This window comes from Cadophora gregata (genome assembly GCF_030347475.1).
Source record: "Cadophora gregata isolate MNR1 chromosome Unknown scaffold_4, whole genome shotgun sequence".
Taxonomy (NCBI): Eukaryota; Fungi; Ascomycota; class Leotiomycetes; order Helotiales; family Ploettnerulaceae; genus Cadophora; species Cadophora gregata.
This window is the reverse complement of record NW_026695927.1, coordinates 2,292,020-2,312,627: the sequence shown is the minus strand read 5'-3', so window position 1 is coordinate 2,312,627 and position 20,608 is coordinate 2,292,020. Positions and strand designations below refer to the sequence as shown.

Genomic DNA, 20,608 nt, shown 5'->3' with positions numbered 1-20,608 from the left:
CAGACCTGTCGGTCAGCACTAAAGCTCGCGCGGAATCTCAGCCGCTTCAGGTGAAAAGACTACACACCGCTTTCCAGGCTCGGCTTCCAGAAATCTAGGGCTTTTACATTCGTATCAATATCGAATAGAATACTAGCCCTGGATTTACCAACGCTTGGTGCATGTATTGTGGCTTCCTCCCGAAGGCCCTATCCCGAACGTCTCGGTCATTCAAATACCGGAGGAGTTTTCCATACATGTAGGCGTGTACACTTTCAAGCAACCTATCTAAGTTCAGTCATAATTTCCAACATAGAGACCATACAGCCCACGATGTCAGACCCGAAACCACATATCGTCCTCATCCCCGGCCTCTGGGTTGGCCCCAAAGTCTATTCTGACGTCTCCTCCAATCTCCAATCTCAGAACTACACAACCACCACCATCCCACTGCGCAGTACAGGCTGCCGATCTCCCGGAAACCCAAGCATGCACGATGACGAAGAATTCATCCGCAGCAAACTTGTACAGCTTATCGAGACCGAGCAGAAGGACATTGTCATGGTGATGCATTCCGCAGGTGGGTTTTTAGGAACAGCTGCCGTCAAGGACTTGAGTAAGAAAACGAGATCTGAGAGAGGAATGAAGGGTGGTGTTGTGGGGTATGTGTTCTTGAGCGCAGCGTTTGTGGAGGTTGGTTATGAGCATGTGGATCCGCCGTTTTTTGTTGTGAATGTAAGTGGGCATGTACTCATATCCAAGATTTGAGGAGATCATTGAAAGATTTGATCTAACCGACGCAGAATGATACGGGAGAAACGCACTGCATTGATCCTAAAAGCACTCTATTCAATGATATGGATGAGGAGAGTACGGCGAAGTGGATAAAGGAACTACGATGCCAACCTGCCAAAGGTTGGGGTTTGACTACTGAGTATGCGGGGTTCCGGGATGCACCAAGTGTGTATCTGATCTGTGAGAAGGATGAGTGTGTTCCATTCGAGTGGCAGGTAGCAGTTTCTCGATATTTCCCTAGAAAAATCGCGCAGTATTACAACCCGGATGCAAAGGCTCAAGTTCTTCAGTCGAAGCTTAGTGTCCCAATCCGACCTTCAGACTTTGAAGCGAATCCATGCTAACGTGAAGAAAACCAGACAAAACTTGCAACATTGGCAGGATCTAGGATGGAGAGATGTGCTGCTGGACACATGCCTATGCTGAGCATGCCGGAAAAGGTTGTAGAAGTTATCATTGGTGCTGCGAAGGAGTTTGGTCTATCACCATCAGCCTAGCAGCCGGACTACGGATTTTGTGTCCTACAGGCGTTCTTGGGTATCTGGTTGTGATGAGAAGTAAGAGAGATTCTAATCTTACTCGACTCCACTACCTTCAATGAAACTTGTCTTTGGCTAATAGGTCTTCTCTGTACGGGATTGAGGTCACGAATCGAATCATGTGTCCTGGTGTAATCTTAGATGTACTGTCCCATACGCGGACGCAACTTTCGTGTACGGAGGCATATCGGACTGGATGTTATGCACGCCTCGGCCGCTTCTCAGCTAAGCTTTATCCTCTCTTGTATCCATCCATTTACACAACAGGCAGATCGATTTCCTAAGCCTAAGGTGTATACTCCCAGTCCTTCTACCTGTGCTCTTTCTGCACAGTATTAGCAAACAATCCGTCCCCATGCTAGTAGTCAGATCTCCCTTGATTTATCCCCCATTGCGCCACGAGACACACTGAACTCATCACTGTCCTCAGGAAATAGCTTTAAATTGAACCAAGCTGCTTTTGATTCTCTTTAATAGCGCAATTGGCTATAATTCTCGAGGTTGCCAATGAAATTTATTTGTGCCAGAGATTTGCTTCGGAACTGGAGAGCAGACGGTGCTGGGCAGCAATCTTCGATCGTATTGGAGTTGACATTCTGTTTATATTCCGCTGACGGATCTATAGCTTCGGTCCAGGGCCTTCGAATAGATTTGTGAACGCGACGTAAACTTCATCTGTCAGGTCACTTGCTTGCAAACTCCTACCCTTCTTCGCAAATGCTAGCCGTGAGGATTCCTGTACTGTGTCAGCAGAGGTATTGTGCAGGATGGGGCACGCATACCCTTGTGATAGAGCTTCCCCCGAAGGCAGCCAAAGCCAGCAGTTCTGCAGCGTCCAGGTCCCCATCGTGGTCCCATAGCCTGTCCAGGTATGCCTTTCTCCACCCTAGAAAAGTCGCCAGGCTTCCCGTTAAGGTATCCCCCTGCCCACCACTCCGTTTCAAGCCTCCCTCAATATCGCTAATAAACGTCTGCTCACCATTCGAAATATAATCCTTTGCGCCCTTCTGTATGATCGTAACGCCGCCGAATGCCTTGGACAGCTTCTCTGCTCCCTTTCCACCTTCTAAGTCAGATGTGTCGATCCCTTTACTCTTACAAAGTCGCCCGAATTCCACAACATTTGGGGTCAATATGCATTCCCGATAGCCTTGTACTAACTCTGGTCTGGTTTGTGCCAAGTTCAGCCCATCAGCATCCAACACAAAGGGCATATTCTCTTTTCGTGCAGCTTCAAGGACTTTGGCACACGTATCCTGCATCAGTTGATCTCGTCCTAGCCCAGGCCCAATAACCAGAACGTGGAGGCGGGGTAGCATATCGATTATGCCCTTTGCGATTGAGGAAGCAGAGTCGGAGCTGCTAGCGTGCGTCGATTGCCGCATCAATGGATGTACCATCAGGTTCGGGGAATAAGTTTTAATCACTTGTCCGGCTTGAGGTTCGCATATTACATGACTCTGCCAATGTCTGTTAGTAGGGTCCATGGCGGGGTAATTACGAGCATAGGTCTGCTCACCATATCTGCACCCAGTCGTGCGCTGGCCATGGCAGAGAAGTATGGTGCGCCGGTGTAGTCCTCACTGCCTCCTATTACTGCTACTCTCCCCATCTGTCCTTTGTGCTGTCAGACTCGGTCGAGTACTGCAGCGTTCACAGCAGAATACCTCGTACCTTTGTGGAACTTTTCGAGCATTGGCGGAACCATTTTCCTGACCCTCAACAGGATATCCTTGGTCGATTGTGTCATCTTGGGCGTTTCTTCGGGCATTGGAACGGGCTGTATTGGACGTGGAGTAGTTGAGGCATTGAGAGGCTTTCGCGATGTAGTAGTGCCTTCCAGCTTGGTGACATCACGACACTGAAGCACATGCCAAGACTCTGCTTGCCGAACCCCTTTTCTCGTGTGGTCGTGGTTTCTCCCCACTCTCAATACCAGATCCGATATCCATCAACTCGTACGTGACTATTCGTACATAAGTGGCTGCCGATTCTTGATCGCCTTCCGAATACCCATGATCGTTGGAAATGGATTTCGCTGCGTCTAAATCGTATGCCGAAACAGTCCTCTCCCAAAATCGGTGACTGAGATCTCCTCGTTTTCCCACATCAATTGATATTATGCGGTCAATCTTTGTTACTCATTCTTTGGAGATCTATTCATCTGTGGATTCTCTCTCATTTGTGTTTATATTAATCTTCAGCACACGGCATTCTGGCACTCTATCTTCAATTCCATTTGCAAAAAGTGCTGGGAGATGGAGGTTACCTCTGCTTATCGTTCAGTCTGTTGTGTTCCTGACATTGCTCTCAACTGGCACTCTCGAGGAAAAGATTTACTGTGGCTGTAAGTACACTATAGTACAGTTTTGCACAGAAATTGCGATCTCCAACGAGTTACTACAGGAGCACAAAGTGGAGGTCAGCATAGGCTGAATACCAGTCTTGCTGTTTCTGAGGATAATCGTAGGAGCTGCAATGTTATGTCCACATCAAAGTCCATATCAATCGTATTCCAATATCAATAATGTTGTTTTATGGCAGATTTTGGCAGCCCGTTATTTTCAGAACTTGGCGTGTCCAGCCATCGGATCCTGCAATATTTCTAGCTCCACAGACCTCCGTTCTTTCAAATGAATACGGATCGTCCTATCAGTACTACATTTTGTTCCATGCCGAAGGGACGATCATTTCGTATTCTCTTGTCTGTAGCAGACACAGGAACTTGTTGGCATACTATAAATACCTCTGTCCTTTTCGCAAGCAGACTCAATATCCTCATCATTATATTCAATTTAAAGTCACCAGTAACTCTCAGAACTTCTACGAAATGCAGTATTCAATCCTCCTCAAGGTAGCTTCGGTCTTGGCAATGTCCAGTTCCATCTTCGCCTCCAACCTCCACTGCGGATGCTATTACAAGGGCGCGAACCACCCCCGGATCACGAACAGGTGCTGCGAGCTGTAAAAAGCCCTTCTTGATATGGATTACTTCGCTAAAGCGGCGGAGGTACGTCCTGGTCGCTCTCGTTCTTTCTCGCGTACTGAACTGACCATGACAGTGCTCGAAAGATGGTTCAAACTTCGACACTGGAGCTTACGTGGCATGTTGCGAGAAATTTCATTATACTGGTTATTGCTGGACTGTGGATTAGGATTGATCTGGAACTGAAGCGATCGATACATACGCTATATTGGTCTAGCAGACAGGGTAGCTGCTTGTCAAGCATGTGGTCCAAATATGAAGTAAATTGATGGTTGAAATTTGACCCACGTGATTTTTCTCTCTTCGTCTGTGTTGCTGGAGTAGACAAAGAGAAAGCTGATGAAGCTTATTTTGATAATAATTTGACCTGCCTGATTTCTGCTGAGAGCATATCCTGTCTACAATATCATTTATAACTGTCCATAATGCCCACACCAGATATGGCTCTGTTATATCACGTATCTTCATAACCATCTATTCAACCTCAGCCAAGGGTTGTACCTTCAGAAGTTCCTCACCGCTGTTGGTTCTACCACACATATTGCGCAATCCTCAGCCACTGAAATCCTTCCAGCACTGTACGAGTGTTGGATTCTCAAACAACTCTCGCTGAAAACCTTGGAGCGGGCAAGTTTCCTGAACTGTGGGAACTCTTGCAAAGTACGCTCACCAGCAGTATGGCAATAATACCTCGTAACCACCCTATCAGTCATAGGAACAGGAGGAGGAGGCTCTTCAGTAGCGCCTGCTCGTTCTCCCACGACCGTCTTTTCGTCCTTGCCAGCCATAATCTGAGACGCTCCTGCTTCTTCGTGATCAAAGTTTTGATTAGAGGCTGACGCTGATTCTTGTAGAGACATGCTGTTACTCGGAACTACCACATCTCCAGCGATCTTGTCGGAAGTGGTCTCCAAACTCAATTGCGATAGTGGTATGAGATCATTGGAGATGACCGAGTTGCTTCTTGCGGAAGAATTTTTAGCTGCACATCTAGCACACATCTCTCCATGGTGCTTTGCCGTCTCTGCTGCATATCTAAGGCCGAATTCAGCACGCTTGGCAATCAAGATCTCTGGCGCTGCAGCCATCTTCGTATACAACTCATGCACACCCAGCGCAACTTCGAAAGCCCAGCCAGACACATTTTCTGATGAGTATAGAACTTCCCAGGTATCTGCTGCCCACGTCTTCACTGCTTCCTCGGATGGTTTGCTTGGAGGCCGGAATATTCGTCGCTCATATACCTTACGTAACAGGTCGATGTTGGTCGGGACTGGGCCGAATTGCTCACGTCGTGTTTCACATAATGTAACTGGTGGTGGTTGATATGAGATATATGAGGGCGGGCCTTGGATGGAGGATAGGAGAATGGATTTCAGCTCAGCGATCTCCGCAGTCCCATCAAGATCATCGACCACCGCTTCCGTCGGGTCGGAGATTTTGTCCCTTTCACGGACTTCCAACGATTCCTTTCCTGCGGATAGATCAGTATCAGTGAAATGAGACCATATTGAAGCGGAGTACCTGGAGGAGGGAATGCAGCTTCCAGCTTCATCTGAATTGGAACTGGTATCTTGCCCCTTTTGCTGTTCGCCATTGCAAAGTCGGTACATTCCTTCAAACTAGCACCATTCTCTAGCATTTTATCGATTTCGATTCCGAATTTTTCGTAGATGAGGTGTTTCTTCTCCTTCTTGTTCATCTTCTTCTCTTTCTTACCGATCTTGGCGGCCCATTTGGTAGTATCAGGATCTCTGCTGGCAACGACAAGAGCAAGTTCTTGTTCCAAAACATGTTGATGCTCCTGATCTTCCTTAACAAGTCGAATCGCTCTGTCTGCACGATGAACCATAAACGCCTTCATTAAGATATTCGGTGAGCAGTCGTCGTAGTACCCCATGGTTGCGATAAAGGTCGAGGATGAGCTTTAGTTGATACTTTTGGTGAGATATGTAATGACAGGATAGCAGATCTACTCTCGATAAGAGTGAAGTTATAACAAAGTCTATGAAGTCGAGAAATATTCTCGCCGGGAGAAGTTCCTCGTCGACCTTCAGCCTCATTGGGTGGCGCTAAAACGTTCTAGACGAGAAGCGGGGCGAATTCTCGAGTGAGCAGCACGCATCGCACAATCACTATTCTAATTGATGACTGTCAGAAGAGTGAATTACTATCAAGAAAAATAATAAAATCGAGGATATACATCAAGTTTTGGCCTCCATTGCCCATAATCAGCACGAACAGTCCAGAGCGAAACCGAATGTTGACAAGAACAATTAAGCGAGCTGACGTGGGCACCAATCGTTCAGCGCAGAAGGGAAACCTATCTCCAGTGCAGCTCAATTGCCTCCAGTTCTAACGACCAGTGACCAAATCATTCCATCGACCAGGCTTTGCGAAGGCTACTGGGTATGCATCTGTGAGCATTCAATCTCTTGTCACGCACAAGTTGCCATTCACCCCAGCTGACTCGAGCCCTCGAAACATTGATGCCGTGCTTTCTCATCTCAGAGACTTCTTTTCCATTGAGAGGCTGAAGTACAAGATGTGTCACCTCGAATGCGACGAATGGTGTTCTTCGCTGCTCCAGATATCGGCCATAGCTAAATGGGTACCTAACGTGACAGCCAATCATGGGTGGTGGTTGTTCGACAGCCCCCGCGCCATCCAAGTAGCGAAAGTATTGCTGGTCTATATGTGCATAGAGGCCTTTCGTCCAAGAGGAGAATCTTGTTGTCATGGATGGTTAGCTAAAGTAAGTTTGAGTAAGTTCACATAAACCCACCTGTAGTTGGGTTTTATCGCTCCCCTGAGGTCACCAGAGTTGTCTTCTGTCTCTACCGCGAGCTCAGCAGCAGTATTGCTATCGGAATACTCCATATCATACATAGGGTCTTCTTCAAGCCTGAATTTCTTTTCATGGGTGACATCGACCGAGATATCATCCTCTGCTTCGATGGACTCAGAGCTGTCGGCAGTGGGGTTGTCGCTTCCAAAAGCGAATGCTTCCACGAGAGCCTCGGGGATTGGTGATTGGCGGTCTGATTTTCTATAAGGATATGGATTTTTGGAGAACGCTGAATCGGGATCAGGATATTCGCTGGTATTTAGCCTTGAAAAGTCCATGCTATCGACATGGGCTGACTTGGTTGCTTCAGAGAAATCATCGGCAAAGCCGGATGAGCCAGGACGGTTGGTTGCCATTGTACTGTTATCGTTGTAATACTTCTGAGATTGTGTGTCAGAAAGATGGATTAATTATCATGAAGAACAATTGACAGGAAAATTGAAAAATCCTGTGCACTCGATTCGCTTCTGGACTGAGGGCCACAGATTTGGTGGTCCATGAAGCTAGATTCTGGGTGGGCCACACTAATGAGGGCGGACTATTTGCTTCGGTCCAGAATAAAATTTCGCGCTTATGAAATTATATGAGAAAGAAAAGAAATGGCATGCTCTTAAAGCTGGTTCAATACGTCCCAGCTTGCATGTATGTAAATGAAATAATGGAGTTGGAATCACTTCACGTCTCAAAGGTAAGACATTCGCGCAACGAGGGTATTCCATTCCTATTCCAAATAACCCAGTATGATGAATATGACGCCGAAACATCCATCGATGACTTCCGTTCTGCACATCCAACTTTCCATCATGATCCGCCCTACGTTGTTCCATTGCGTCAGCTTGCTTTAATTCGTGTCTTTTGCAAATTTCGAACAGGTGATGTTTGTCGAGCTTGGAAACCAATTCAATCGGTGTAGTAGTCGTCGATGGTCCAGGAGACACGAAGACCGCTGACAGTCTTGACTCGGTATCTGCCAAACCTAGGGTGCCTTTCAAGATTCCATTCCGCAAAAGACACTTCGACTTCCTCTCGTCGGATCCCGTCTTCATCCACCTCACCTTCCTCGAACCAGTCATCCAAGTCATCTGGAACGTCTTCAAACTGTGCTTCGGCCTTCATCGGATTGTCTTTCGAAAAGTAAGAAGACTTGTTGACTTTCAGTGGAGCGGGAAGATCATTAGGATCAACTTCAGCGAGTGGTTGACCTCTGAATGACTCGCCTTCGAATGGTGTAATTGGTCGATCTGGTGCATCAAGCGGCCCAAGGTCGTCAGGATTTTCCTCCTCGATCTCCAACAACTCCTCTAAGCCAACGTCGTCAAGACCGACCATATGCATACTCTCCATGCTTCCCACACCATCTAAATCACTCTCGGCCATCTCTAAGTCTTGTATATCGTCCGTTCTGTCAACGTCTCTTCCCTTGTTGATGATCGTGCTTGTCGTGCCTCTCGAGTTTGAGCTTGGACTTTGGTCGATCTGGTTGTTGCCAGAAGCAGGACTGACTTCCACAAATCCATCGGTCTTCTCAAAGTCTCCTGTCTCACACCTGTTTTGTCGAGGATTGTCTGGTTGCTCAGTAAGTGCCTTGGGGGCAATGTTCTCTTTGTTACTGGCGCTGCGACGCATATTTGCTCTTCGAATTCAGCGGTTATCAAGAGGTGTCGCTGACGCTGAGGATATTCAGAAATTCGAAGATGTGGCAATTTATACTCTTTGGTGAATTTCAAGGACATGTTGGCCTGATTTTCACATCATAGTAAGACGCTCACTTTTGCCAGTCTTTGTGTGGATTGAATTTCACGGGAGATTCAGGCTACAATATGGGTAATCGTCCGACCTTGTTCAGATACGTCCAGGTACTGTCGCTGGTACAGCTGGACGAGAAATTTAGTGGTGTTGCGCTTGGTTTCTGGGCTGACCTATATATTGTTTCTGTATCTCTGTATGGCTTCTTGTTTCATTAACAAGCACAGCTGGGGAGGAGTCAGATGAAAAAGCGGTCTTGAAGTATTTGGAGAGTTCCTGATTTTCATGGGCATTCAGAATACTTTGAATCCAGTCACAGGTTTAAGACTTTGTAGCCAGTTGGCAGAGAAATGGCAAGTCCTACCAAACATCCGTGCATGCCTTCACCTCGGATGCATAAGGGCCTCGCAGCAGGTCGCCACGACCTGGCCCCCTTCACTTGGTACAGTACAGTTCCGAGATTTCACAGTTGTTGAACCAGCTTTCAGGAAAGGAACTCTGCAATGCTGGCTTTCAAAACACCACCACCACCAAATGAATGCCCTGGCCCTAACCCCGAGTCAGCGGTCAATGGCCGGGACGGTCACGTGGCACACTGACGATGTCCTCGCGTTCGCAGCTTCCAAAATTAAGCGAGGGTTTGAATATTTGAGACGCTAAAACGGCGGGCTTAGAGAGTGACGCACACCAGCTATTCCCGAAATTCCGTCAATTTGGCATAAAAAATTCGGTGAACATTCAAGTATATCTTCAACGTTTGCATTCTCTCTTGCTTTAATGCAGCTTCGAGCAGTGTTAGGCAGATGGGCTTTGTTGACATTGTCGACAAGGAAGTATATTGGGAAGTTAAGAGACCAAAAGACTTGTCAAGGCACTTTAAGAACATGGTGGAACTTCGAGTTATACAAATGATCAATCTGAAGTTCATTAAACCAGAAGCCTTCATCCAGTAACACATTTCCAATAAATCATTACTTCGACGCCTTCTCGTTCTGTGGTCCCAAGTGTGGCGTACATCATATAATCCTCATTCCCGAGGAAAGATGAATACAGGATCGTACAGGAAAGCAGTACGAAACCTTTTTGAACCTGCCAAGCTTAGATGCGGTCCTTGAGAGAGGGTATATCGACGATATAATCGATCCACTTCTGGATGTCGTCCTCCTTTGATTGTGGTACAAATCCTGCCACAATGAGGTCGATTTGACCTTGGATATCTCCCTAGTCAATGTGTCAGCAATGCTTTGTTGAACATGATAACTACCACACCCGTACCTTTTCTTGGCACTCAGCCCATCGACTGTCTGCTTGTGGGAGCTTGTTGTCCTGTTCTGTTAGCTTTGAGTGGTTCGTGAAGTCGATGGGTACTTACGACTTCCTTCTCCTTGGCTTGAATCAGTGGATTGGGAGGTGTGACTCTCATCACGAAGGCAGGAGCGGTCGGGTTAAGTCCGCGTGGTGGCAGGAGCGATGCTTGATTAGCAGCAGCGCTAGCCCTCAACATTGCCGTCAGTCTCTCGTAGTCGGGGTTGGCTGGTGCGATAGTGGTGCACAGTGAAGATGAATTCGAGCAGTCATCTCCAATCTGTGGCTCTGGAGAAGATTCGTCTCTCGCAGGCTCACGGGAAGGCAATGGTTCATCCATGTCCTTGATTCTGCCTTCCACGACGTCTTCTTCGTAGTCGGCCCAGTCGGGTATCTTGCCCATGGCAGCGGGTGGGCATTCGCACTCTGCCTTCTTGCTGATGCTGGTAGAGACAGACATCTCGAGAACGGTGAGGCTCAGAAGTTAAAGTTGTTGATTGATGTATGTCTGGTGTGGGTTTGGAGGAAGTGAAAGTGGATGTGGAGATGTGAGACAAGAGTGAGGATATATGGTTAACTGAGGTAGAATAGTATATGGGAGTGAGAAGTGGTTGCTCGAAGAAGAAAGACAGTTGAAGGAACCAGCCAAGCTTTTATAAAATTGTACATGATATGTGATGCTACTAAATTAGCCCTGTCGACGTAACAATAGCCTAGAATTGTTATTTGAACTGGAAGGTAGGAGTTTGGTTCAACAACGCGCCAATATAGCGGCAATCGAAAAAAGGTACCAAAATTGGACAACGTTGACGCAAAATACATGTGACACGAATTGGAAGATGATGGGTTCACCGTATTCAGCTTGCATTGAGGAACTATCCTAGTTCGTACAAAGTTCTTACCCAACCAACTCGGCTCTCGCTCGCTCCTCACGAACGGTCAATGACCATCTAAGGCGCGATGGCTGAAAGCACGAAACAGCCTTGACGGATGGCTTTTCTCTGTAGCATATCTCGTCCCATCCAATCTCTGCATGTTGCTGCTCGATTCCAAAGTCCTCCCAACTCTCCCCTTCCGTGTCATCGTTCCAAGTCCACTCTTTGACCTCCTTCGTTCCAAACTCCGCCCTAATAACAATATCTCTGTTCTTCAACGTACCCCTTGGCTTGTCCCGCTTCATCATCATCTTTGAAAGCCATTTGCTGGCGGCAATGCTCATTGTCTCTGCGACCGGTCGAACCTTGTAAGGGATTGGCTTGGGCTTTGGCTCGATTCTCGATAGGTTGGCTCGCGAGACTTTGATGGTACGGATGAGGTTTTGGAATTCATCGGTGGTGGTGCTCTCCGCCACGTAGACTCGTTCGAGTTCTTTCGCAGCATTCTCCGCAGTGGCATATACCTCATCGTCGATTTCGTTCCAGCGGACCTCGATGAGGTGCTTTGCCTTCAACACCGCGCGGACCTTCTCTCCAACCCATTTTGCTGCAGCATCGGCACGTCGGAAAGGTATCTTCTTGCATCGCTTGGTGGAATCCGAGTCGGTCGTGCTTGCCGCAAAAATCTGGGGTTTTCTCGCAACACGGAGCTGTGAATGGTTAGGATTGGTATTGAAATGAGGGAAAGGTTTGTTCTTCCCTGAAGTATGGAACCTTTGTTAGGGATGAGCTTGGTGACTGAGAGAATTTTGGTTGACATGATGGCTGTAAGTTTTGTTGATGTGTGCTTGGTTGCAAAGGGTTGGTTGTAACTAGGATTCAGGAAACCAATTGCTTGTGAGATAAATATAATCAAGGTTAATCAAGGCTAATCAAGGTTATATTGAGTTAACAACTGTTGATTGAGAATAATAACAAGAAAGAAGAGGCTTGGAGGCCGATATGGGGGTTGTGGGTTGCGATCTCGGGAAGGTGAATTGAGGTGAACGGATGCCAAAGCGGCTGGGCTTAGGTGAGCTGTCCCGCGAGGACACGCCCTAGGATTGAGCGATACTAATGTAGTTGAAGGGATAGCCTTGCTGAAATCAGACTTAATAGTATACTTCTTGCATATTATTAGCAATGATAATAGTTGTTTGGGGTAGATCTTCCGTGTGATCTCTGAAGACGTGGATGATTGAGCTTCCTGGTAACGCGAAAGAAACCAGGCTTGAGCAGATTCATGAAGTTGGGGAAGTTTTTAATGGCCAAATACTCAAAACCCAAGCTACTGTATTTTTCTGGTTAGATTTATGCATGTAGGTTTTGAGAAAGTAGTATAGAAAGAGATGGTTGAAATTGATATGTTATGTTCAGCCAGCCAGCTTCACCCACAAATGGTCCACTTCTAATTTCAAAGTCAGACTAGCCATGGAGCATACCCAAGTTCCCCTACTTAATCATTTAGGTCTTTAAGATAGTGGTATAGGAGGTGACTGGACACAGAATTGTGTTGTATGCCACCAAACATAGCTGGTCAAGACCCTAGTCGGAAAGTAAACAAGCACACTTTGTGCACTCATCACTTGCTTCTACCTGGGTCGCATCGCCCAAGTTACAAGAGCAATTAGACAAAGAGCAAGAAAACGACACATTGAAGACATTGTCAATTGTCAAGAACTTCACACCAACTGTATTTTATATTCTCCGGAAATGGAAGTCATTTCATTTCTTCGGAAGAGCGGGGCAGCGGCTCTCGCTTAACTCTCCAAGTCAGAAGGACTCCAGCATTGCCCTTTTTACGAGGGTCGTGCTTTTGAGCAGACCCTCAAAAATCTCAAGGCTGCTGGTTGGGAACACCATGGCGCTGAAGCTCGACGATATCTGTGACAAGTGACTTGAACGGATAATCATGAATGAGGATGGCCATACTCTGGAGGTCGTGTCTGATCTCTAAATTCCTCCCTCGGACATCAGCAGTCAGCACTCCAATATAAGTTGCGACAGCTTCGCATTTATCGAAGTCACCGGCCAGGCAGTAAAAAGGGCATTGGCAACTACCAATGGAACTGATGATCAATGGCTTAAAGAGTATGAAAAGAGCTTGAAAGTGGTACAAAATTGGGGGGCGCCTTGAAACGAAAGTAGCAAAAATGATTTCCCACTCGGACCCAACACTTTCCAAGCCAAAATAATCTCCACAACAGTTCCCCCATATTACATCTAAACTCAAGTAAAAACAATCCTCCCCTCAAGTAAAAATAATCCCCCCATCAATAACCAGCGTCTGCCCCGTCATATAATCACTATCCGGACTCGCCAAGTAACTGACCGTCTTCGCCACATCCTCGGGTACGCTCGTTCTCCCCAGAGCAATCAAATCCTCCGAATACTTCTTAATCGTATCACCCTTCTTGACACCTGATTTCTTGCCCAGCTCCTCATCAATCAGATCCCACATGGCTGTGCCGACGATACCTGGCGCGTAGCCATTGACAGTGATTTTGTGCTCGGCCATCTCCATGGCGAAGGCTTGGGTGAAGCCGCGGACGGCGAACTTGGATGCGGAGTAGTGGGAGAGCATGGCGAAGGGTTTGAATGCTACGATACTGTGGGGGAGTCAGAACCATTTGGACCAGAACTCGAAAAGAAATGGCCGGGTTTTCCCAAGATGGAACGGGAGGACAGAATAATACCAAACTGGACCTTACCTCGCAGCACCCACAATCTTACCTCCACCACCCTGCTTAATCATCTGCTTTGCTGCCGCACTATAGCAATTAAACACGCCAAACACATTAACCTCAAACATCCTCCTCACATCATCCTCGCTCAAATCCAGCAGTGCTTTCACCTGCGCGATACCCGCGTTGGCGATCATGACGTTGAGCGGGCCGAGGTTCTTGACGGAAGCTGCGATCAGGGCTTCGACTTCAGAAAGTTTGGAGACGTCCGCGACGTGTCCGTAGGAGGAGCGGCCGAGGGACTGGATTTTTTTGACGGTCTTAGAGGAGGAAGAGGTTAGTCTGCTGGTTTCGAAGAATACTCTTGGAGATTTGGGATAAGTGGGTGAGGGAGGAAGTACTTCTTCAATCCCGGCCTTATTTGCTGCAATGTCGTTTATGCAGACGTCGAAGCCATCTTCAGCTAGTCTGATTGCAATTGCCTTTCCACTGTTTGGAAATGATCAGCTGATATTCGAGAGATCTCGTTTGTGAAACCAGGTGAGAATATCATACATTCCCCGTGCAGATCCCGTAACAATTGCTGTTCGTTTGCCGTAATCTTTGGTCACGGCTGTGCTCTTCCCTTTGCTTGCCATTGCAGATCGTGAAGCTTGATTGGATTTGACTGTTGCGGTGCTGTGAGTGTAGCTGAAGGAGAAGAAATGGGAAGGAGTCTGAAGAAAGCGGAAGTGAAGAAAGTTGCGATTGAAAAGGAGGAATAATTGAGGAAAGACCACCCATTTCTCACCAGGAGCAACCTCCTCTTATTTAAGCCCCCTCGTCTTGCCCCTCCTCCATTCCAAGCTTACATGATGAGGGGTTGTTGGACCAAAGGAACATATGCAGTGACCAGCAAGTAAAGAAGCTCGACAGTAGACGGAGGTTGTTAGATGCGGGGGAGTTCCGCAATTACCCCCGCGTTGCATGATTGGATGGACGGCCATCCCACAGGCCCCAGTTTGTCGCGATACCTTCCTTCATTTGTAGTACATGTTGTTGGATTGACTTGTTGATTCAATTAGAAGCCGTTGTTTCCGTATTCCGAGTCAGTGAGGGGGTGGTGGTGGTGGCGGATGTGGCTGCCGGAAATAAGGAAGCAGTGACGGGAACGTTGCCGGTGGTTCTCTGACCCTATCTACTGACATGACGTGTTATCTTGGTGTAACCAACTTGAATGCTGGTGGTTTTAAATGGATGATGTATTATCAATATCTTGTGTAAATTATAATTCTTGCAGTCATGTCTATATTCCATCCCCCCCTTCTCATAAATCATTAAACATCATTATCTCGTCACTTGAACTCAAGCTCAAGCAACAAGCTGGGTACACCCTCGAATCCCACTGGCATGGTGTATGTGAAGTTCCAGAATTCAAAATCACTGCTTAGCATTAGCAGTAATTCTTCCCCATTCCATCAGGGCTTTGCTGAGCGAGGACTTACTTGACTGGCTTATAAGCACCACCGTAACTTCCAGCCCATCCAACAGCATAAGTGGAATTAACATTCCCGGAGACATGGACAGAGAGACCTTGAACATCCTCCCAAGTCGAAACATCTGTCTTCTCCTTAAAAGCCGAGACCACGAATGAGAATACTGAAGATGCGTTTCCGAGTGGGTAGGTGATATTCAAGGTGTAGGGTGTGGCTACAGCTGTGACATAGGACTCGGTGGCTCGGAGCTATTTCATGTCAGTAAAGCTATCTGATTACTGCGTTAGGTGAGCTTACATTGATGAATCCAATCTCACTGCCAGTGTTCCACTGGATAACTGCGGGGTTGAAGGTATTAGGGTTGATAGCTGGTCCACCAATAACAGTTTCATTGAACGTCTCGGCTCCGATACTGATATTGGGTGCTAACCAAGAAGTGATATTTCTTGGGTAGATATCGAAAGGAGGCGAGAAAGCTGAAGAGGTAAAGGTGTGCTCGCCGCTGAACTTGGTGAGTCTCTCAACGACGTCCTCAGGGATGATGGAGTTTTGAAACTCGGCCAGAATGGCGAAGAGGGGTCCCCAACCGAAATCAGCAACGTGGGAAAGGGTAGGAACCTAAATTATTAGTTACTCGATCAAAAAACCGAGGGGAGAATGCCTTACCTTTTCAATCAAAGATGAATTTTCCTTGCCGATAATGCTCCAGAAATGCAAAGCCATTAAACTCAAATATCTGTTCATGTCGAATCCATACGAACGATCCCAAGGTCCAGCGATGTTCTTCAAATCCGGATGCCACAGCTCACCGACAGCTTCCCAAGTCTTCTTCATCATGCGAGCACCATTTTGCTTCATGACGGAGTCATCTGGGAGGTACTTTGCCCACAAACTAAGAGCCCAGAGTGAGACTCCAGTGTAAGTTCCACTGTTGAACTCGGACAGTGTGTCGGCGCGGTTAAACAGGTCGAGGATCTCGTTGGCGTAGTTCTCGCCGGAAATGGTCATGTTGGATTCATTGAGGCGACGACCTGTCCATCCAGCTGCGAAGGCACGCATGATAGACTATAGAAATGTTAGCTGGTATTTGCGAGCTGGGGGAGGAACCACTTACTGGGTTGGTGTAAGCCGGGTAAAGATTATCGGAATCAACCCCACCAACTCGGTACTCGTCACCCTTCGTAGCATTGTAAAGAGACTCCAGGAGCAAAGTCGTCACATTTGGAGTTATCAGGTGACCGAATTCCTCAAGTCCAACGATGAACGCAGTGCTAATAAAGCCTCTCCAATTTGGATCCCACGAATTGTAGATTTTCGCAGGGTAGACCGATGTCCCAACTGTTGGCTCTTCTGGCTCTTGCTGATAATTTCCGTACCTGGTCTTGTTAGTCTTGACCCTGCCACTAAAAGCGAGGGGAAAACACACCATTGATCTTTTGGATCCTTGAATTGCCCAGCAATGACATTGGTGATAATATCCATCGCATACTCAACGTCCTTTCCCTCATTTCTCGCCAGGAGTCCAACTGCATACCAGGCAGAACTCCTCGTCTCATGTCGCAACGCGGAAGCAGAACCGATATCAAACAAATACCCCGCCGAAGGATCATAATACCCATCTAGCCAATCCATCGACTCCGTCATTAGACTCTGAGCATACTTTGGAAGACTTTTGATATAACTAGAGTTACTGGAGTGGTGGCCATGGCTAGGATGGCAAGCTGCTGGAATGGCGAGCAACGAAGCCAATTGAATGGTTCTCACAAGGGAAAACATGATGGGAGCTGTGCAGGTTATTGTCTTTGCAAGGAGCTCGGGAGATCATTGGATTCCAATCTACTTTGAGGGAAAAGTCCTAACCTTTAAATACTCGCGGAGGTACCCACGACCAGTTCATACCGCCCGTTCAACCCCTCATCCTCGCTATCTTGGAAGGCAAATAGGTAAGTAAATTGCCCCCACCTTTCCTGTCTTTGTAGCTTTCCGCACAACAATCGGGGCAATCTGCCATTCTCGGACCATGGACTAGACAGGCTATTCGTCCATGTCGCTTACCTTACTCGTGCAGTGTTACCGGCGCTGATCTGCCAAGACGTCAAAATTCCAGCATGCTGGGAAAGCCTGGAGAGCGCTGAAAGTTTGTAGGGCCGGGTATCGTGAGCGGTCACCACCGGCAATGGTTGGAGATGTCGGGCTGGCAGGGGATTCCATGATTCTTTCAAGTCACGGCTCCGTATCGCAAAGAGGAAGATCGCCGAGAGCTTCACCGAGATGTCCGACTGCGGGGAAAAGTGGGATAGAAAGCTGCCACGGTACCTGCCAAGAGCCCTGGGTCATGGTTTGTTACATGGCGCCGGAGGAATTGATTGTTCGTTGTGCAATTGACCAATCGGTTCGTTGTCCAGCCTCTTTGATATCGGGGTACGAATCATGCGAGGATGAAGATAATGATTGAAGTGGATAAAAAGTTGAAGTGACGAGAAAGAGGCTGGGCACGGGATACAGACCGAGGCATGTGAGGTGAACATGGGGGTGATGCGGGGAACGCCCTTGGCATGGTAGGTAGCGTAACCTTTAGACCCTGCTGAAAAGATAGAGGCAGAGGGACACGGAAAAGCCGATATGATAGATTAGCAACTGTTACTGAGCATTTACTCTGTACCGCTTGCTCATTGCTTATCGAGTAGTTATGACTGCTGCACATTTTGTCCATAATGCTACTCAATTCTTCACATCAAACTTCAATATATGGATGTTAATATCGATGACATGTCTCCTTGTGGTTCTCGTTGGCGTTCTCCTTAGCCGAATTAGAATGACCGAACACCGCCCTTTGGAAAGTCCCATTCTCAAAATTGAAAGTCCAATACGTTAATACCTTCTGTTGAAAACAAAATGGCGGATCAAAGTCGTTTCTACACAGCTGGCCCTGAGCAGCCTGCACAGCATCTCAAGGGAAGATGATCCGTTTTCGCATTTCAGTACTGTTGTTGATAGAGGAGTAGCGGGACTGGTTTGGTACTTCACCATTACTTGATTCTGCCACCTCTCTGGCATAGATTTGGTCTTATGTGCTGGTCAAGTGGCGGCCGACTCGTGCTAGGTGGAGTGTTCCTGTATGACAGATCAGTGGAGCGCTGGAGAACTGTCTAGATAGCTTTTGGATATCACACAGCTGCTGGCATGCTCAATCGATGGCGATGCGGCACAATGACGACCTGGATGAAGAGGATGTACCACTACGATGCATCATATAGACATTCGTGAACAACTTTGGGACGATACACTTATCTGGAATCAAAGTTCTCGATATCTCAGCAGCTGTCCCAGGCAGTTGAGCCAGGCAGTTGAGTTCACTGGTCACACTCGGAGCTGGGATGTGGTCAATGCTGTACACGACTTCAGCCGACGCCATTTTGGCTGGTGCGGAAGTCATGGCTACGCATGGGGATATGCATGGCAAGTCCGACCAATGCAGGAAGATATCGTTCAGTTGACGATGTATGAAGTATTCCAAGAAATAAATATCACAGCAGCTCCATCTTTTTCAAACTCTCAACATCCTGCAAGAAAAGTCGTCACTTCCTAAATCAGTCTCTCAACGAAGCCGTCCACATCTTTCCCTCTACCCATCGGCCTTATTTTCACATGCCCCGAAGACAGAACAAAGCAAATAAGATGGAAACGTATATCTTCCAAGATCTTCGAGTACAAATTGCTTATCGAGCAGACTTCACTTCAGCGCCCACCAGGGATATCACAAATTGCAGCCTGGGGCCACCTCGAAGCCCACGTCATGTGACCTGAAGTACAAGTCATAGGTATATTCTCTGCCTCCTAGACTCCTAGACCCCAAATATCGTTGTGAAACAAGTTGAGTCAGCTTAGTATGTGATAGCACAATGCTGTATCTGTTCGTGGTCCGGCGGCTTGAATAAGAAGCCTTGTGCGGAAATGTATGGTCTGTTTACTCCTCGCTTAAGGACTTGGCAGCGACCTGATGGCGCGTTTATATTGTTAATCGATCGCATTGTCGATGAACCGTACTGTCAACCAACTCACATCTAGAGTATATCTCGACAGCACACAATCTTCACTGTGATACTTAAGCAAGTAAATTCTCTGCATCTGCAACCGATCTTTGCAAGAAACCCACCAAGAACAAGCATTGCATCTTCAATAGTTCAAGTCCTCATCGAAGCACCAAAGACATCGACGCGCACCGCATCATCCATTCTCATCCTCTTCTCAACAAAACCCTTCCAAATCTACTGAGTGAAACACATACCATCATATGGAACACAAATTGAGTCCCGAGCAAGCCCGTAAGTACTTCCTTTCTCAGACCTCATGCATCACGTGTGAACACTAATAGCCTCAAAGAGTCTGTCTTCGAGACTGTGACCCACCTTCTGTCGAACAAAACAGAATTAGGCAGAGCCACAATGGCTGTTGAAGACTATCCCACCATCCTCATCGCCGGAAGCACCTCCGACGATGCACTCCCAGATCTCACGATACTGCACAAAGTCGAGCTAGACTGGTGCTACAGACATCGATGGGAAACCAAGAAATCGATCGACCGCAGTACCATCAAAGGCCGCGAACAATGGAGCTGGATTATGGATAGCTTCTGCTCCATGTACAGCGGAGCTGACTTGAACGTTAACCGGATCTTCACAATGTTCCAAATTCACATGGCCTTCACTGATCGGAACGAGAATGACTCAAAAATGATCTTCAAGTTCGGGGTCCTGGATGCGTACTGCGAGTTGACTACCAAAAACAAGGGACTATCCAAGAAGAAGCAAGACTGGACGCTCGACCTCGAAGCTCTCCAATGCTGGGTTGCCTGTGAGACGAGGAATCTCGATGCGAAACCTCTATCAACGGCTGCGGAGATTGTCAAGAAGGTAATGGAAAACCTTCATGATGACAAACAGCCGAAAGAAGCTTGTAGAGAGTCGCGCCAGAACATCAGCCGCAACAGCCGGAAGCGTCAGAGAGAGGAAGCCCAAGGAGACTTAAAAGACGAGAGGGACTTAGAGGAGAAGGAAGACTCAGGTGCTGCTCGCAAGAAGCGAAAGGTTAAGGCCCCTTCTACGAGGAAGTCGGCCAGAGAGGTCGCGGAGCCGAAGCCCAAGATAGGAACTCGCAGTAAGCGTGCCAAGACGAGCAGGAAATGAGAGAAGTTTGGTCGTTATTTTTTCAAAGCACGGAAGCCCAATGTAGATAGATCAGGGAGGAGTGGGCATGACCGATAGGCTGGTTCCAAGATCCTGAGTTGTTGAAAACTGATGTTTTGAAGGCACATTCTTGTATTTGCAGGAGTTTGGC

At 47.4% G+C, this 20,608-nt stretch overlaps 12 protein-coding genes across 14 annotated transcripts; 3 read left to right on the top strand and 9 right to left on the bottom strand.

The window, feature by feature from the left end:
- Nucleotides 1-88: 88 nt before the first annotated feature.
- On the top strand, nucleotides 89-1,271 carry ONS95_010494 (uncharacterized protein; the record flags this gene model as incomplete). The annotated part of the gene is made up of 3 exons (XM_058504094.1): nucleotides 89-714; nucleotides 783-989; nucleotides 1,134-1,271. Exons 1-3 carry the CDS (start codon nucleotides 313-315, stop codon nucleotides 1,269-1,271), a joined length of 747 nt encoding a protein of 248 aa, XP_058360807.1. The 5' UTR covers nucleotides 89-312.
- A 387-nt stretch (nucleotides 1,272-1,658) lies between these two features.
- ONS95_010493 (uncharacterized protein) lies at nucleotides 1,659-3,137 on the bottom strand. 2 transcript variants are annotated; one of them, XM_058504092.1, is made up of 4 exons: nucleotides 2,988-3,137; nucleotides 2,833-2,930; nucleotides 2,096-2,773; nucleotides 1,659-2,049 (listed from the first exon to the last, which is right to left on the bottom strand). In XM_058504092.1, the coding sequence occupies exons 1-4, from the start codon at nucleotides 3,082-3,084 to the stop codon at nucleotides 1,933-1,935; spliced, it is 990 nt and encodes a 329-aa protein (XP_058360805.1). In that variant the 5' UTR covers nucleotides 3,085-3,137; the 3' UTR covers nucleotides 1,659-1,932. The 2 variants fall into 2 exon arrangements, with proteins under 2 accessions (XP_058360805.1, XP_058360806.1); XM_058504093.1 differs by having other exon boundaries at nucleotides 2,833-3,137.
- Nucleotides 3,138-3,225: 88 nt separating this feature from the next.
- Nucleotides 3,226-4,671, top strand: ONS95_010492 (uncharacterized protein). 2 transcript variants are annotated; one of them, XM_058504090.1, is made up of 3 exons: nucleotides 3,226-3,660; nucleotides 3,858-4,323; nucleotides 4,376-4,671. In XM_058504090.1, exons 1-2 carry the CDS (start codon nucleotides 3,572-3,574, stop codon nucleotides 4,279-4,281), a joined length of 513 nt encoding a protein of 170 aa, XP_058360803.1. In that variant the 5' UTR covers nucleotides 3,226-3,571; the 3' UTR covers nucleotides 4,282-4,323; nucleotides 4,376-4,671. The 2 variants fall into 2 exon arrangements, with proteins under 2 accessions (XP_058360803.1, XP_058360804.1); XM_058504091.1 differs by having other exon boundaries at nucleotides 3,554-3,660; nucleotides 3,720-4,626.
- A 131-nt stretch (nucleotides 4,672-4,802) lies between these two features.
- On the bottom strand, nucleotides 4,803-6,199 carry ONS95_010491 (uncharacterized protein; the record flags this gene model as incomplete). Its single annotated transcript, XM_058504089.1, has 2 exons — nucleotides 4,803-5,773; nucleotides 5,824-6,199. The coding sequence occupies 2 exons, from the start codon at nucleotides 6,197-6,199 to the stop codon at nucleotides 4,803-4,805; spliced, it is 1,347 nt and encodes a 448-aa protein (XP_058360802.1).
- Nucleotides 6,200-6,673: 474 nt separating this feature from the next.
- ONS95_010490 (uncharacterized protein) lies at nucleotides 6,674-7,503 on the bottom strand (the record flags this gene model as incomplete). The annotated part of the gene is made up of 2 exons (XM_058504088.1): nucleotides 6,674-7,028; nucleotides 7,085-7,503. The coding sequence occupies 2 exons, from the start codon at nucleotides 7,501-7,503 to the stop codon at nucleotides 6,674-6,676; spliced, it is 774 nt and encodes a 257-aa protein (XP_058360801.1).
- Nucleotides 7,504-8,047: 544 nt separating this feature from the next.
- On the bottom strand, nucleotides 8,048-8,773 carry ONS95_010489 (uncharacterized protein; the record flags this gene model as incomplete). The annotated part of the gene is made up of 1 exon (XM_058504087.1): nucleotides 8,048-8,773. One exon carries the CDS (start codon nucleotides 8,771-8,773, stop codon nucleotides 8,048-8,050), a length of 726 nt encoding a protein of 241 aa, XP_058360800.1.
- A 1,218-nt stretch (nucleotides 8,774-9,991) lies between these two features.
- ONS95_010488 (uncharacterized protein) lies at nucleotides 9,992-10,658 on the bottom strand (the record flags this gene model as incomplete). Its single annotated transcript, XM_058504086.1, has 3 exons — nucleotides 9,992-10,114; nucleotides 10,169-10,219; nucleotides 10,266-10,658. The coding sequence occupies 3 exons, from the start codon at nucleotides 10,656-10,658 to the stop codon at nucleotides 9,992-9,994; spliced, it is 567 nt and encodes a 188-aa protein (XP_058360799.1).
- A 438-nt stretch (nucleotides 10,659-11,096) lies between these two features.
- ONS95_010487 (uncharacterized protein) lies at nucleotides 11,097-11,893 on the bottom strand (the record flags this gene model as incomplete). The annotated part of the gene is made up of 2 exons (XM_058504085.1): nucleotides 11,097-11,783; nucleotides 11,873-11,893. The coding sequence occupies 2 exons, from the start codon at nucleotides 11,891-11,893 to the stop codon at nucleotides 11,097-11,099; spliced, it is 708 nt and encodes a 235-aa protein (XP_058360798.1).
- A 1,470-nt stretch (nucleotides 11,894-13,363) lies between these two features.
- Nucleotides 13,364-13,696, bottom strand: ONS95_010486 (uncharacterized protein; the record flags this gene model as incomplete). Its single annotated transcript, XM_058504084.1, has 1 exon — nucleotides 13,364-13,696. The coding sequence occupies one exon, from the start codon at nucleotides 13,694-13,696 to the stop codon at nucleotides 13,364-13,366; it is 333 nt and encodes a 110-aa protein (XP_058360797.1).
- A 123-nt stretch (nucleotides 13,697-13,819) lies between these two features.
- ONS95_010485 (uncharacterized protein) lies at nucleotides 13,820-14,434 on the bottom strand (the record flags this gene model as incomplete). Its single annotated transcript, XM_058504083.1, has 2 exons — nucleotides 13,820-14,285; nucleotides 14,352-14,434. 2 exons carry the CDS (start codon nucleotides 14,432-14,434, stop codon nucleotides 13,820-13,822), a joined length of 549 nt encoding a protein of 182 aa, XP_058360796.1.
- A 696-nt stretch (nucleotides 14,435-15,130) lies between these two features.
- ONS95_010484 (uncharacterized protein) lies at nucleotides 15,131-17,047 on the bottom strand (the record flags this gene model as incomplete). The annotated part of the gene is made up of 6 exons (XM_058504082.1): nucleotides 15,131-15,218; nucleotides 15,281-15,519; nucleotides 15,569-15,889; nucleotides 15,938-16,336; nucleotides 16,386-16,647; nucleotides 16,698-17,047. The coding sequence occupies 6 exons, from the start codon at nucleotides 17,045-17,047 to the stop codon at nucleotides 15,131-15,133; spliced, it is 1,659 nt and encodes a 552-aa protein (XP_058360795.1).
- A 2,518-nt stretch (nucleotides 17,048-19,565) lies between these two features.
- ONS95_010483 (uncharacterized protein) lies at nucleotides 19,566-20,457 on the top strand (the record flags this gene model as incomplete). Its single annotated transcript, XM_058504081.1, has 2 exons — nucleotides 19,566-19,596; nucleotides 19,655-20,457. The coding sequence occupies 2 exons, from the start codon at nucleotides 19,566-19,568 to the stop codon at nucleotides 20,455-20,457; spliced, it is 834 nt and encodes a 277-aa protein (XP_058360794.1).
- Between the last annotated feature and the right edge of the window lie 151 nt (nucleotides 20,458-20,608).